This window comes from Electrona antarctica, assembly GCF_951216825.1.
Source record: "Electrona antarctica genome assembly, chromosome: 10".
Lineage (NCBI taxonomy): Eukaryota > Metazoa > Chordata > Actinopteri > Myctophiformes > Myctophidae > Electrona > Electrona antarctica.
The window spans coordinates 26,394,936-26,411,959 of record NC_136791.1 but is presented as its reverse complement, the minus strand read 5'-3'; the positions used below and the strand labels follow the sequence as shown (position 1 = coordinate 26,411,959).

Below are 17,024 nucleotides of genomic sequence, written 5' to 3'. Positions count from 1 at the left end.
GCACAAGCCTGCCATAAGACAAATTGCCATAGAGTATTATGGCCAACAGATGGCGACTGTGTGACAGACAGACCTGACACAGACAGACATGACAAAACCAAGCCCTTAATTGTCTCCACCAGGCCAAAGGCATGGGGAGAGAGTATGTTTTGCACTTCGGCATGGGGAGAGAGTATGTTTTGCACTCCGTCCGTGTGTGTGTCCGTCCGTCCGTCCTTCCGTCTGTGAACAGCTAATCTCCGGCACCGTCAACCCGGTCGATGCCAAATTTTGCACACACACTCCCTGGATGCCAACGATGAACCTCTGCCCCAACATTTCCAGAACGGCCTGTTATAGCGCCACCAGGAGGCCGCTTTGTGCAAAACAAGTTTTTGGACAGTACACCTACAGATTTTGTCCAAACATCACGCAAATTGGTACACAGTCTCTCTAGAGCCATTCAACGAAACGGGTCTTTCAGATTTCTCAGATTCCATCCTGATTGGCTAAGATTGGCTTCCAAAGTTCGCAGGAGTGCTCAGTTTCAAACAAAATGCTGCAAATCATGAACACATCGTGTGATTTCCGTAAAATTGTGCACGCACATTCCCACTAGGCCGAGGAAGAAATGCCACATGAACATTTTCAACTCAGCCTCATGGTGGCGCTATAACTGGCCGAAAAGTGTTTTTACCTCTAACTGCACGGATCTGTAGATAACTTTGTATGCCAACTCCCTAGAGGCCAAGGAAAAACCTTTGCCTGGAATTTTTCACATCTGCTCTTTATAGCGCCACCAGGAGGCCGACATATGTAAAACACATTTTCTAATATTACTCCTTCAGATTTTATCCAAATTTCACGCAAATCGGTACACATGCTCTCCATAGTCATGTGATCAAGACGGGTTTGTTTGATTTCTCATAATCCACCCTCATTGGCTACAATTGGCTTCTAAACTTTTCAGGAGTAGCCCGCTTTGTACCCGTTTTGTACAAATCGCCACAACTACTCAACGCAGCGTCCGATTGTGGTGAAACTGTGCATGCATATTCCCACTAGGCTTTGGAAGAAATGCCACTTGACAGTTTTCAAAGCAGCCTCATGGTGGCGCTACAACAGGCCAAGCAATTTATATTGCTCCTAAACATTTTGCCAAACATCACACACACACTTCTATCGTCCTGGTGGAGACCTGTGCCCAGAAGGGCACTTTTTCTAGTTGTCACTTAACTGCTGTCGGATGGAAATCTCCTGTCAGTGGTTTTAAAGCAGTGGTCCTTGAGGGGGTTCCAGGTGGTCCCCAGCTAAATGATGGAGAGTTGGGAACGAAATAGAACCTTATTAGATCTTTAACTCTTGAGAGTGTAAAATGTACAAGAGTTAATTATTGTTAAACACCTGCATTATAGTAGGCCTACTTTTTGACAAGAAGTCTACACAATTAGAGCACATGACTTCCAAAAGTATATATTTTGATAGGAAACCCTATATACCAGAAGAAGTAGGCTATACAAGTTTATTTTGCCTTTTTAGTTTTTATCAATGTTTTAGGTTGCATTACTGATGTGGTAAAGCATAATATGTCCACTCTGATACATTTTCATAATTCTGAAAATATGGTTGATAAATACATACATATTACTCTGTGTTCACAATGTGCTACCATATTCTTCATTACATGAGGAGTAATGGCCATTTTTAGCATAAAATATGCCCCCTGTTATGTCCAAAATGTGTCCCCCTGGAAATAATCGGAATAATGGATTAGGCTGGACAAATGTGTTTTTCTGAAAAGACAAATCCTGTTAAAAAAATATTTTGTTTTGAAAAAAGTTACTAAGGCTGAAATGGCACCGAAAAATAATAGTTGAAAATGACGCACTTCCCATTTTCAATTTGACTTCTATTTCCACTAGCCTAAATATTGTAGCCTATACTTTTCACTCCACTATTGTAAGCCTTAGTTTAAAAATCACACCCGTGAGTGGTGTAAGGTATTATATAGCCTGATCAGCTGTGGTCTGACGTAATGTCTGACGTAATGAAATCACACCCGTGTGAACTGAGTGACCATAGCAACCATGCTCATTTTTTTGGTACGAACAAACACGTGGACACGTAAACTAACAAAGCAGGTGTGATTTTTGAGTGGTGTAAACTTTACACCACTCAAAAATCACACCTGTGTGAATTAAGTGAGGGGCGCTAAAGTCTAACTCATGTTCATTAGGTGATGTAATGGTGATGTAAAACCAACGGTGTCAAAACAAACATTAAATTCTCTTTATTGTTAATGGCATTTAATGTTTGTGTTAGGGACAAGATGACGTAAATCTTACCTTCATTGTCAATGGCGTTTTTAAAACAAACATTGAACTAAAAACAAACATTAATTTCTCTTCACAAACATTAAACCTGTATATAGGAGGGCGCCCCTCAAAAATACTAAATAATAATAATAAATAATATACATTTTAAACACTAGCTCAGCCTATTTTATACTCCAGTCGATCTACAAGCTCCCAACGCTGCGCCTCGTGAGCTTGTAGATTTTTGAAATTTTGTTTGACCAAGTTTGACTAATTTTAGTAGCCTACACGGGCAGGCCAACATAACGGGACACCACCACCATGCACACCAGCATCACTTCAACTCAACATCCACGTTTCCAAGCAGCTGCCAATGGAGGAGCTCCATCCTCCGTCTCTCCGTCCATTGGTGCCATGGCGATGCCTATCATCGTGCGGACGGAGGGAGTCCCGCCCACACACTCCCAAGGACCCGGTAGACTGAGGGCGCGTTCGGAAATAGCGCACTGAGCCCACTGTGCAATGCAAACTAATAGGCGAGTGCGCTCCCGTGCGGTATTTCCAAACGCGCCCTTAGATTTCGCCCGTACGTACGACCGACCGAGCGAAAACAGCCGATCTGCAAGCTCACAGCGCGTCGCGAACCTTTTCGTCCGTGAGCTTGCAGATCGTGCATTTTTCAAAGACTTTCCCTATCCGCCGACGAGTTGCCTAAAGGAAGTCGTGCGATGATGAATATGAACCCTTGCAATGTGACTGCTAATTTATGTTTATCTGCGAATAAAAAATACGTAAAAAAAGAAAGAAAAAAAGAAACATAAATCAGCCAAAATATGTAGATAACAATAAATGTATTTGAAATGATATATATATATATATATATAATAAAAAAGGCGTTCAGTCACCCCGGCCCCACGTCGCCATTCATTGGACCGCAGCGGTGCCACTCCGGCTCCGCTCCCCGCACCACGCGGGGCCACCGTCCGTCAGTCCGCCTCTCTTTCAGCTCTTTTCTCCGCTTCGGCGACCGTCGTCATATTGGGCTGTCAGGAACAGGAACGGACCACGGGTCGAGAAAAAAAAAAGAGAGAGAGAGCTCGGAGAGAGAGAAAAAAAAGGACTCGACCATGAAAAAGAGCAGACTGTCGCGTCGCGGCGGCATTTAATGAAGAATATTTTTAAGCCGTTATTATGGAATGAATTTGGTCGAGTTTTGGTTATTTTTAAAAGCATCCGGAATGAAACCGACTCCAACTCCAACGAGCCCGGGCAGTAGTTTTTTGGTTTGGTCGTACACCGTGGTGGACGGCCGCCGCCGCCGCAGCAGCAGCAGCAAGGGGGATGATGATGATGATGATATGTGCCTGACTTCTCCTCCTGATAGCCATTTTTTGCAGACAAAGAGAGCTGTTGAGTAGGGCTTTCTAAAAGACAAAAGGGTAAGCTGTGATATTCTAACAAGCCTTTATAAGGGCTGTCTAAGATCATGACAATGTGGCCCTGCTGCTATGCATCCCTCAGCGACATCGCGTCGTTTAATTCACGAGTAATTTTGTGTCGATTTTCTTTCTTTTTTTCTTCTTGCTAACACGCTAACCTCGCTAGTTGGGCAAGCTAACGTAAAAGCCCAAAGATACCAAGGAGGTGACAGTGACGTCACGTGGAAGTGTGTATATAGCATGAAGTTTCCCAAGGCTCAACCACTCGTAAGGGCACAACTTGGTTTGGTTATAATCTATCTAGTATTATTGCCAACCTTAATGATACAATTATTAATTATTATTTACGCAAACCACGTATCCTCAACCGAAAAAAGGTTGAAAATGAATGTCAATTTTAGCGTAAAATTATTACACCGGTGTTTCTAAAAGGGCCCGGAGGACTTCTGCCACACGACGCTTAGTTGTGACATAAGTGATGACACCTTGGTATCTTCATTCTAGACATGAGCTAAAGGGCTAGCATGCTAGTAGCTAACCTAGCAACACGGAGCTACTGCCTGCCTGGGAACACTTCTCTTGACAGTTCGTCTGCGGGACGTTGGGTAATGTGCAATTTGCCTTTGTTTCTAACCCCCAACTATACATTTTTTAACTACTATTGGTATAGAAACGCCACACCACACGTCTGAAAGCGAGATTAATAAGAAGACAAACGATAGCTCGACTAGAGCTAGCTGGCTCTGGATGGACATCTATTGCAAGACACTTCAGTTGGATAGCTATCGCATTAGCCCCGTGAACTAGCTTGGCTAACTGTGACCGGGGATGAGTTGGGCCTCCAAGCCCCAAACCTCTTGTAACAGCAGACAGTACTAGTAGCCTAGTTAGAAAGCTGCAACTCTTGCATTACTGTCTGGTAGGACATACCGCTAACTGCTAGCTAGTAATAATAGACAATTAGCCCTAACGTTAGTTGGTACTGATGCGACATGATTTCCACTGCAGCTATGGTGCATATTGGCCCAAATGAGCATCGGTTGCTATCCGTTTTTAGTGTCAGACTATGACACATCTGGTAATAACTGCTTACAAGTAAGAAAGATGCATAGTGCACATCATTGAACGCCGCAAGGTAAACCACTGATTTGAGCATGCAGCTCAGCTGTCCCATAATGCAGAAGTTTCTCATATAAATAAAATAGGTAATGTCTTCAACTCGGATGAGGGAAAAGGCAGTCAACGTTTTAATAGTTGCCAACCTTGCCAAGTTGCCATCAAGAGTTTGGCATCTGACGTGAGTGCCCGGTGTTAAAGAGTGCAGAAATGCCATGTTTCAGTTAGTTTTCACGAAGCCTGCCATCCCACACCACGGCTTTCTGGAAGCGAGACACCACAAATATCTCATTTACTCTCGGAGAAGGCTTCCTCCCTTAATCTTGTCCGCTCTCCAGCCCACTCTTAGATCACTAGGATCCCTGGAGAATGGGTGTGTTAGGCTTTCGAAGAGCAGAAGTAGCCCAATTCTGTTCAGAGGCAGGGCCTTAAATGGGTTGGAGATTGGTTGAGCCATTGTCAGTGGTTGGCATTCACACAAATTACTAGCAGATTACTGTACTTTGAATTTAATTAGCCAAGCAGAGCTTATTTGCCCTCGAGGCTAAACTCTTAGCAGTACTTGGTCTCATTTTTGTTTTACTTTTTGCAACCTGGGTGGAAATTAACACCAGGCATAACGTAAGCATTAAGTCTACCAGCGTCAGGTAATCGACCATTGTTAACTTCGGAGGTTCCTTTCTATTCCAGAAATCCAAAAAGTCTGCACACTTGGAATACCACCAGTGGACAGGAGACAAAAATGTTTAGTTTCCCACCCAGGTTATAATTTCACATCCCTGGCTCCTTGGCTGGCTCACATAGCAGACCTGGGCATTATGTGAACTGAAGTATGTTGTTATCCTCTTTTGATCGTCACTGTTTATCCAAATTTGCCTCTATTGCAGTCTTAGTTGGGGCCTATATTGTTGTCTTGCATTTGTCTTAGCTGTTCATCCACTAGACGCCAGGTAGTGATACTGTGCGTGGAGATCTTTTTATAAGGGTCTCACCCTTGCAGTATTATTTTTGGTGTGTCTTGGATGGCTCACTGAGTTCCTTTTGATGCCTAATCAGAATGGAGCATGCTAATGAGGACAGAGGCAGATTAGCTAGCTGACCCTGTAGCACGCACTGGCAGGGCATGTCAGGTCTCTCCTCCCGCTGGTCATTCTGTCACACTGACAGCTATGAGCTATGGATAAACCTGGATCATTCAGGGACATGTTGGGGTTACTCACAGCTCAGCCACGGACATGTTTGGTAGTCTCTGTGGCTCCGCCAATATAATTTTACCAGTTTAAGTTAGTCTACAAGTGTGTCAAAGTTGACATGATGACAAAGAAAATTCCAAGTTAGATTTTTTTTTCTTTTTTTTTGTTGCACAGATCTTAAATTTCACCTATGGTATCTATAGTATTCTTTTTTTCCCCAAAGGCCACCAATAGGGCAACCTAGGTGAGCGTGTTTCATCCACATTGCTTGTTGTCACTAAACTTGACCTTTGACAATTGACCACCAAATTGCACCTTATGTCAGATTTTCAGTTAGAGATATTATATGGTGTTTTATGGCCTGTTAAGTTGTGAATTGATTGATAATATTGACAGCCTCATTACAATAGTTTTGAAATCCCTTGGTGTGATAGTGAGTAAAAGTTAAAGGACAAAATCAACACAATCTTTATTTACAAAAAACTCGGAACTGTGTTTTGTATTTTAAAACCATGCAATGCAAGTCAATAGAGGGAATATACTGGAATTGATATAGTAAGGGCCGGGCTACAATGAGGACTGAAATGGCTCTGCAGTGGTATGCTGCCACTATAATCAATGGAACCCGCCTGCGGCGCGCAGGTTGTACGTAAGCTCTCTGTGTGAATCTTGGGAAGAAAAAAAAATCTGTAAATACGGAACTCCTCACGGGATGTTGCAGCCACCTAGCTGCGTACGGTTCCGTCCCCAGTGTAGAAGTAAGTCAGGAGAGGCTTATTGTCGCCATCGGCCAGTAACATGTGGAAGTCTGTCCCCGTTACAAATGTGCTAGACCCCTGGGAGATGTATTGCTGAGGTGGAGCGCCACACCTACCATCAGTTTCCAGTACTTCCCGCACCTAAGCCGTTCATACACTGAGTTGGCGGTGCCCGGGATCGAACCCATGAACTTGTGGTCCAAAGGCGAGAGCTCTGCCGACTGAGCTACCAATAAGACCTCTTCTCTCCTTCAGTCATCTATAAGAAGGTCATTGGATTATACATGTTGCACCAAATTGTAGTATAATCACTCAGAACCATGTAGCGTCCACTGTCCATGGACCCTTGATGTCACTCATTTCAGCCCTGATATACACTTTTAAATTGCTTTATAATTGTGCATGAGGCTGACTATAAGTTGCTAGTGTAGTAATGCTAATATTGATTAATTATACTCTGCAACAGAAGCTAATGTTGATCAAGTGGCCTTATTTTGGCAGTATTTATAATCATATACTTTTTAAGTCTGACCAAGTAACATGTATCACCTGAACTATAAAAAAGTCATTACACACACACACACACAACTGTATTTTGACATTTCTAGATACAAATGCTGGCTGTCCGATGTCTTATTATAATTGGGAAGTTTGTTGTTGAGGTGATTAGCTAGCAGAAGGATAAAGCATGCCAACCCACATGGAAAAAGTCATCCTCCCAAGAATTGATGCGATATAACATTAGCCTTACAATTCCGTTCTGTCTTCCTCACAATTCCAGTCCGTCTTGGAAGGAAGGCAAGGCAGAAAAGGGTTGTCAACATGATGCAAGATTGATTCTTAAAGCCGCGTTTCATGTTACCGAAGTACTACTGTCAGGGTAGGATAGTACAGCCCAGTCTTTCTTAAACCCAACTTGGGTTGTAAGGATGAAGAAACCCCTAAACCTGGATTTAGCCATTTCAATTAATACAGTTTTGCTTTTACAGTTTCAAAAAAATTATGGCAAAGCCCTGTATTCTTTGGCTTCAAAAGCATATTTATATGAATGAAATCAAAATCGTACAAAAAACCTCAACTGAGATATAGGCTCTGGAGAAGGAGTCCCTCAGAATTGTGTTGCATAGTAATACAGAGTTAGGAGTTGCATAGACTTCTTACTAAACCTCTCTGCTGTTCTCTCCCATTTCATCTACACAAAAGTCCTGAGTATTCATTTAACTTGCACTCACAATAAAGGTTAAGTTTTACACTGAAAGTTTATCAGAGAAGTGAAATATACCAACGCTGCTAGCTTCCCCCCCCCCATACACTAACAGTTAAAATAGTACAATTGCCCTTGTACTACACTGTCAACCCCCCCCCCCCCCCCCCCCCCCCCATCCCTCTCGGCACTCAAATGACCCTAAATGCTTGTGGTCACTTTTGCATTAGGTAAATGCCTCAAACTCAGAGTCTGAAAATGCAGAGGGTAGACCTCCAATGGACTGCTAAGCTAGACAATGCACTGCACTCACTCTCCAGACCTTCTGGCCTGGTGTGCAGACAAACTTGGAGCACAGAACGAACCACAGTGAATGAGTCATGTCACATCTGGTGATGCAGCTTAGTGGCTGACAGCTTGAGAAACTACGTACTCCATCTTCACGGCAGCTGATTTGTCCCATGCCGCTGTTTGTTTCAGGGACTCTCCGTATTCTAAATGTCTGGTGACCATCAAGTGGGGATGGTTTCATAATGTTATCTTCAAAGGAACTCTGCGTCTAGAATTTATAATCGGGCCAGGGAACTTGCCCGGACATCATGAGTTTGGTTAGTGATTGCCTGTCCTTGTAATGGTGGAGGGAGTAGTACACAGTAAAAATCCTCAGTGTTCTTTTATCCATCTAACTTTGAGTGTACAACAAGTGTAACCAAATGGACCTTTTTTGGTTACATTTATATGCTAGTATACTCCCTCCACTAAAATCTGCATATAGGCTGTCATGTTCTGGGCACCAGCCTTGTTACATGTACGCCATGCCACACAGTCCTGTCTGTTGCAGTTGAATGTGCAATTGCAATTCCATGTTGGTCCTGTCTTTGTCAGTATATTCAGACACTAGGTCTGCCTTGGCTGCAAGTGGGCCAATGTTAAGCCAAAAAGTATTTGCGAGTAAAGTCTTAAAGCTGCACTATGTAACTTTCCTCTTCTACAGTGCACCCATGCTGACATTTCCCTTTGCCACTGATCTAATGGAGCCTACATGCTTCATGATGCTTGCTCAGGGGATGAATTGAATCGTGACAATCGGGTCAAAAGTTGTGTCAGATCGTGTCTAGGTGAGACATGACCTTTTGGCTTTGACACAATCTAAATGTCTCAATAGAAGAGCAGGGAGACAAATGAAACCACTCCAATTAAGTTAACCCCTGGGTGTCAAAAAACCTTAGGTTTCGTTTTTGGCTAGGTGGCCCAGCCTTCCTCCAATCAGGATAGAGAGGGGCCTTCTGGCCAATCATGATTGAGCGGGGGCGGGCCTTGGTGTGTGTGCTGTTGGCCTGTCTCATGTCCCCCCCCCCCACTGTAGTGCGTGCATGTGCACATCTTGTTATCGGGCGGACCGGGGAGTTTTCCAAATCACCCAAATCACTGAATGCTCCTTTAATCTATCTATCGCGCATTGCCAAGGGTTTATCGCGCGCAAACCTTATTTTGAAGGGCCACATATCCGTAACCGGATGTTACAATGACAAAATGCTGTGTGTGGTGTCTTGACCGGTTGACCGAGAGTATCATAGCGCCTGCTGTCGGCCGTTGAAAAACCTTGTTTTCACCAGAAACAACATTCATTGCGCCGATTTGGAGATACAGGCCATTGAAAGCAGCACATAAGAGTGCAAGTGGATGCGCGCTCATCTTCAAAATGGGCCACGGCCACTGTCCCACTTTGACTGTTATGCTAACGAGCGGCAGCTAACGATTCGATCGGACCAAAACATGGATTAAAGAATGTAAACCCTGGTAAACGTAGCCTACGGTTCTGGCAGGCTAGGCGATTAATTTAATCCTACGGTTACTACGGTTCTGGCGGGCTCCATGTTAACATAACCTCAAAATTACATTTGATTTGTTAATTATTTTACAAACTAAGTCAATGTGTAAACTGTAAGTCGTCAGGAAAGAGTCAGATTGGAGAGGAGATGAGATCTCGTCATGTGGGCATGATGTAAAGTGAATATTGAATGGCACGGAAACTTCCAGGGTTGGATGTCTGCGAGTAAACCATACAACAAAAATGAATGATAATCCTGCCCTGTTATCTCCAACTAGATGCACAAAGTCCAACAGCCATGAGTTAACCCGTTAAGGCCCGAGGACCCGATTATACAAAATGTCTTACTTAAATCCTATCCTGTAGAAAAGCTAGGTTTCTGTATCGGTGGTGCTCAAACCTTTTCATGTCGAGAACCCCTAGAATCATAGGTATTTGGCCGCTGACCCCCATCTGAAAATATGATGTTCCAGGGACCCCCAGAAGCAAAGATTTGAGTTAAAAACGTTGCTGGCAAAGAATATATATTCAAAGATTTGCACACGTTCCCACGATTTTTCCAAAAATAGCTTATCTCCAAGCTCGTAACGAGCTGTAGCTATGAGCTTGTAGATCTCCTATTTTCCAATGGCTAATGTGGTTAACAGCTAAAGTGACACAGATGCATTCCAGGTCTTAATAATGTGTTAAATAATAACTATTTGTATGACATGAAATGCAGCTCAAAGTGCTTTACAGAGCAAAAGCAAGGCATAAAACATTAAAATAACAGCAGTAATGCAATACAGTGAGGACATGAAAGGGAGAAGGAAATGGTGGAGTGAATCCTTTTTGAGATTTTGTGGTGTTAGCTTGTCCTGTGTTACCTGTGGTAACTATGCTGCTGGCACTGAAATTCACATCATTGGAATCAAGCAGGTTGGTTCTACTAGTGCGTCCAAATCCCTGTCAAACAGGGTACTGCGATGAATTGTGTGTGTGTGGCCTGTCTGCTGCTGTTCCAGGGAAAAGGTTTTGGTCAGGTCTAGACTGGCTCTGTAATACAGTACATACCAGCAGATCAACTGGGAGCAGATCCCTGGGTTCATTTATAGCCGTGGCCTTGTGTCCCTGCACGTCTGCCTGGCAACTCCTAACACGGCCGCTCTTCCAGCTACTCAAACTATCCCACCTCTCGACTCAGACCTCCCGGTACACTCGCACCATGTCTAATGGTAAATTAAGTGGTAACTGTGGCATTTATATAGCGCCTTTATCCAAGGCGTTTTACCGATGGCAGAGGAAACCATGCAATGCGCCAACCTGCTCACCGGGAGCAATTTAGGGGTTCAGAGTCTTGCTCAAGGACACTTTGAAAATTAACTCGGGGGGTGGGGGGGGGGGGGGGGGGGGGGGGGGAGCCCGCGGGATCGAGCTGGGAGAGCCCGCGGGATCGAGCTGGGAAGCTTCCGGTTCCAAAACTGGCAACTGAGCCACTGCTGCCCCATGTCTAATTACAACTAGATCGGGGGAATGAAACATAGGACCTTATTTTATGTACTTTACTTGTGTTTGTAATGTAAGCAAGCCCCTTTAACGTGGTGTGATTTCTTTTTTTACCCCCTCTCGTTCGTTCACAGGTCCCGGGGTCTCCTATCGATGGAGAAAGTGGGCAAGATGTGGAGCAACCTGAGGAGCAAATGCCAAACCCTCTTCCACAGCGACGGTTCCGGACCTGGAGGAGAGAGCGGTGTCGTCGAGGCAGACGCCGTCCACTGTGTGCTGGACCTCGGACAGGGAGGCGGTACGGCCGATGCCCCGCCCACCTCATCGGCAGCGTCTAGCCCCTCCAGGAGCATGCTGCCGCTTCCGCTGGTGGCGGCGGCGGCGGCGGCAGGGCGACGCCATCACAACTGCGTGTCGGACATCCCTCAGATAGTGGAGATCACCATCGACAAGGACACAGAGGATGTACGGGGAGGCCTGGGGGGTGTGCCTCTGGCCCGGAGAGACTCCTATTCCCGCCACGCTCCATGGGGCGGCAAGAAAAAACACTCGTGTTCCACCAAAACCCAGAGTTCCCTGGAAGCGGACAGGCGGTCGGGGCGCTCGCGGGGGAGTCGCAGGGACAGGCGCTACGGTGTCAGCTCCATCCAGGACGTGGGAGACTCTGTATCCGGGGCGCGCAGCCTAAGCGCTCGCTCCCTGAGGCAGCGGCTGAGCGACACGGTGGGCCTCTGCCTCCCGCTTCCCCCTCGGCGACGCTCGCGCTCGTCCAAGATCCCCGTCGCCTCCAAACGGAAGATCCACCTGACGGAGCTGATGCTAGAGACTTGCCCCTTCCCCCCCGGCTCGGACCTGGCTCACAAGTGGCACCTGATCAAGCAGCACACGGCGCCGGTCAGCCCGCATTCCTCCACCGCCCTGCTGGACGCCTTCGACCCGGCCCACCCCTCCCCCGAGGACGAGGAGGAGCGCCTGCGGGAGCGCCGCAGGCTCAGCATCGAGGAGGGCGTGGATCCTCCGCCCAACGCCCAGATCCACACCCTGGAGGCCTCTGTGCCGGGCTCCTCTCTTTACAAACTGGGACCAAAGATGGCTCCCTCGCCCGGAGACGCCTCCGGGGAGGGACGGGGCGGCGGCGGCGCCGCAGCCGGGTCGTCGGGGGCCGGCGGTCAGGCACTAGGGGCCGTGGCGGCCTCGGCCCAGGCCCAGGACTGTGACTCGGAGGAGGACTCGACCACCCTCTGTTTGCAGGCCAGGAGGCCCAAGCAGAGGCACGCCTCCGGGGACGGCCACCCGAGCCGGCAGCAGCAGCAGCAGCAGCCGGGGCCTTGGAAGGTCCACACGCAGATCGACTACATCCACTGCCTGGTGCCGGACCTTCTGCAGATCACGGCGCTGCCCTGCTACTGGGGCGTGATGGACCGCTACGAGGCGGAGGCACTGCTGGACGGGCGGCCCGAGGGCACTTTCCTGCTGCGCGACTCGGCGCAGGAGGACTACCTCTTCTCCGTCAGCTTCCGCCGCTACAACCGCTCGCTGCACGCGCGCATCGAGCAGTGGAACCACAACTTCAGCTTCGACGCGCACGACCCCTGCGTGTTCCACTCGAGCACTGTCACAGGCCTCCTGGAGCACTACAAGGACCCCAGCGCCTGCATGTTCTTCGAGCCGCTGCTCACGGCGCCGCTCCACCGGACCTTCCCCTTCGGCCTGCAGCACCTGGCGCGTGCCGCCATCTGCCGCTGGACCACGTACGACGGCATCGGCGCCCTGCCGCTGCCCCCGGCCCTGCACGACTTCCTCAAGGAGTATCACTACAAACAGAAAGTACGAGTTCGCTGGCTAGAGAGGGAGCCGCCACTCAAGGTCAAATAGGGGGTGGGACTTGACCCCTGTTGGCCTGCGCACATACATGCTGCAGGAGGAGTACAAAAAAACTTTTGAAGACTTTTGAAAACCCATTAGCCAATCAGAAGAAGCCATACAAATATGGCTCTTCTGTCAGGCACAGGAGGTGGGAGGGTTGATTATAGGTGAAACGAGCTATACAAGATTCATTCTAATCTCTTTATTGTTTTAGTTAATACTTACATCACAAAAAAATTACATATGATTATATTCAGTATAACGCTGTCTGGCAAGCACATGTTTTAGTGTTGAACAGGTTTTTTTTTTCTTTTGACAGGGCGGGAAAGAGCAAAAGCTCTTCTCTTTACTGTTTAGTGCTAATTGTCTGCCTGATCCCAGAACATCACCTGCCTGTAGACCTGCCTGCATGCTTCCCTTATTCATCCCAAATCTCTAGTTATTAGGACCACATGGTTAGCTATGTTGTACAGTTCACTTTGTGCTTTCTTTTCTTTTTCTTTTCTTTCTTTTTATGCTTGACTAAGCGCCTCGTAGAGCGCCTGCCCAGTAAGGGTTTTGAGGTGTGTGTGTGTGTGTGTGTGTGTGTGTGTGTGAGGATTGAGAGGGCGTCTGGTGGCGCTGTTAGCAAAACTGCAGTCAGAGCTTGTCCCATGGATACAGCCATGCAGTTGCACCCCTTGCCATCTTTTCTTTTTCTTTTTTTCCTTTTAATAAGGAGCAGTATGAACTTAGCCAGGGACAGGGGACAGATTCTGGTAGGATCTGCACAGTTCAGGACAGTACATCAGGTGCCCTTTTTAACGGGGCAAAGAGAAATGTAGTGTGTAGATTATACAAACTACTATGTATTTATTACGTACTGCGCCGACATATGCAGATTCTTACCGAACTGCGTTCTATAATGGTGCAAGTTGAATTGGTTAAAGTTGGTCTTTCCGCTGCATACCCAGTACTGATGTTACGGGGGAAGACTTGGTTTCTGGTCTTCCAGAAAGATTTTGACAGTTCCTCCTCCTTGCCGCCATTATAGTTTTCAAAGCAGTATGTCAATTCTTCACTTGCCATGGGCACTTTAACTCTGTAACTCTGTGCATGCAGTTACTGTATGTGTATACACGCACTCACACACACACACACACAAACACGTACTCTTTCTGAGATTTATTTCCCAGGGTTACTACTGTCAAACAGTCTTGTGCCGTGGCTTTTTGGTGCTTTTTGGTGAGAATTAGACCCCGCCTTCCTCACACTGGTAATCTTTTGAGTGGCCTCTGTCACGCTGGTCACACTCGAAGGGATACTTTGATTGTGATTAGTCTTCACCTGGTAGTAGCTGTCACACATTGTGCCAGCTATAGCTGTAAAGCCCTCCGGTTTGAATGAGGAATTCCATAAAGCCATTTCAGAATTGAGAATTGCCGAGACAAATGTTGACCCACCAAGTGGCAGGCGAAGACGAATAAGGAAAAAGCTGAACCGGCACCCCCTCTTAACCACCTTCAGCCAGTCCCTATTTTGGGAGTCATTATAGGCAGTTGTTCCAAAAATTAGAAAATGGCAGATCTACGAGCTGCGGTATGTTGTGAGCTTGTAGATTATTTTGATATTTTCCAAGAAATTAGAACGTGTAAAACAGTGTAAGACAAGTGGTTAATGACTACTGTTACTCTGGCTGGCGTTACTAAGACTACCGTTTTTACAGAGTAATATTAGTAAGAGACTGGCGACACGCTTTGATCTTGCTGCAAAGCGGGGTGCTATGGGCTATAGAGGGTATGCGCATGCATAAAGTGAATGGGAAATTGAGTGGCAAAGTGACATGGCAAACTGAGTTTAACGTTGTTTAATGCAATCCGATAGGACTGTTCTGTTTGGATGTATGGGCTATCAAGGCCAGAAAGTAGTTTTATGCCACTCGGTAGGCGTTACTGCATAACTTCCGGGTATGATGATGATGTCACGCATATCCTCTATAGTTCCAAACATTGGAACTATCCCATTGAGATTGAATGAGCACTTCCGCATTCCATTGTTACAATGGGAGTCAACGCTAGTGTCGCCACTCTCTTACTAGATTACTCTGCGTTTTTAGAAATGGGAGTATTGCCATTGGCCAATAGATACAATGCATTGAAACATTTATAATACAGAGGATGGCTGACCTCACAAACGGGATCATCCCGTTGGTGGAGAATTGCAGCTTCCATGAAAAATGTCAGCATTATTTTTCTTCAGTGTGTAGTGCTCTTTGACTAATACAGACAATTGTGACGACAGGTGACATTTGTAAAGCTACAATCATATATATATATATATAATCTGTATGGTAGATAATGATAATACTATACTACTCACCCAGGGACGGATTGACTCCTACGAGGGTCCCTGGGCCGATTAATCTTTGAGGGTCCCCCATAGTGTTTTTCAAACACAATCAACAGGCAATGAAGGGTCCCAGGAGCCCTTGTCGGGGCCAGTACCGCACGGTCCAGTTTCTCCGAAGGGACCCTGAAAGCCAAGGGCCCCCCGGGCCCAATGGCTAATTTGGTCCTGCTCTCACTTTGGTGACAGCTGGGCCAACTGGTTGATGGTGCAGCGGATGATGGTGTGGAAAACTGCCATCTTCGTTGGCAGTTTGGACATCATTGCAATTACCGCTCTCCGGTCGGAGAGACAAAAAGTACGGATTGTACTAGCTATATTTAAAAAAGAGCATTATGCAATGAAGAAAAATCTCAAGTCTGTTCTCTGTAGTTGGGAGTTTGTGTAGTGTAGTCATTTCACTTCTGTTTTGTCAGGTCCAACCAAGACATGCAGTCATTGCACGGTTGTATTGGAGGGTCTGACTGTAGTAGGCTAGCCCTGAACTCTCGGAGGCATTAGAAACTTTCCCCCAGTTGTCTTGATTATATAACCTAACTGTTTCATCTGAATGAACTCCATTATATGACCTAGGTCTAGGACATGCATAATACTGGCTGGCTTTGTCATTTCCATGGAGAGTTTGCATCAAGAAGAGAAAATACAACTTGTAACCTTTGTGCCTTTTTAGAAAGCTGTCCCTTTTTTTCTTCTTTTTAAATCTCGTTCCAGTTCACTTTTCAGTGAAAATATGGTGCATGAAATGCCCCAGCACGGCCCCTCCAGACTAAATGAGACTGAAGAGAACGCTGAAGACCAGGTGCATGAGCTCTGAGCTCACCTTATTCATGGTGCACGTTAAAATATAGTGTACGGAGAAAAAAAAAGTGATACTAATCTAAAAAGATTTAGTGGTGCTATGTTGTTGTTTTTCTTTAGCTAGGGGATTGAGTGTAATAGTTATCAGTAGTTTTGTTATGCCCATTTTCACTCACTAAAGCATGCATTCGTCTCCCTCCTTGTCACAGTTTTGGCTTCTGTACCAGTAGCCTTTGAACAATTCCTTTTTGTCTCTAGTGGGTCCAATGTCAGCCCGGAATCCATGTCTGTCCTCTAGTCTAAATGGCTTCATTTGATGCCCAAACCTGATGGGAGATCAGGGTGGGGTGGGCATGTAGGTTAAAGACTGCTCATGTGACTTTTATTTTATTTTTTTAAACAAGTGGCCTTGCTTCTTATGGTAACAGTTGTCGAGTTAGGCTTCAGAAAGGTGCATTTATCAACAACATTGTTGTACATCTTAATCAGCAGGAATGACCCATTGTAGCCGCCCTCTCCCCAAGAAATAAAATCCAGAATAGACCGAGTGAGTGAGTTGGGCATGCATATCTGTGTATGTGTGCATTTTAAAGGTCAATTTTAATCCCATCAGAATGAGTCACGAACAACAGATGTGTCAATGCATTTTTATTCT

General features: G+C 46.0%; 2 protein-coding genes across 2 annotated transcripts in view; both read left to right on the top strand.

The window, feature by feature from the left end:
- LOC306930557 (homeobox protein Nkx-2.5-like) overlaps positions 1-9,293 on the top strand; it is a gene marked incomplete at its 5' end in the record, with an annotated part of 401,119 nt that extends 391,826 nt beyond the window's left edge. The window contains one exon of the transcript XR_013790898.1: positions 9,284-9,293. The remainder of the gene's footprint in view (positions 1-9,283) is intronic.
- Positions 3,227-16,751, top strand: socs5b (suppressor of cytokine signaling 5b). The gene is made up of 2 exons (XM_079511568.1): positions 3,227-3,733; positions 11,455-16,751. Exon 2 carries the CDS (start codon positions 11,474-11,476, stop codon positions 13,193-13,195), a length of 1,722 nt encoding a protein of 573 aa, XP_079367694.1. The 5' UTR covers positions 3,227-3,733; positions 11,455-11,473; the 3' UTR covers positions 13,196-16,751.
- Positions 16,752-17,024: the final 273 nt, after the last annotated feature.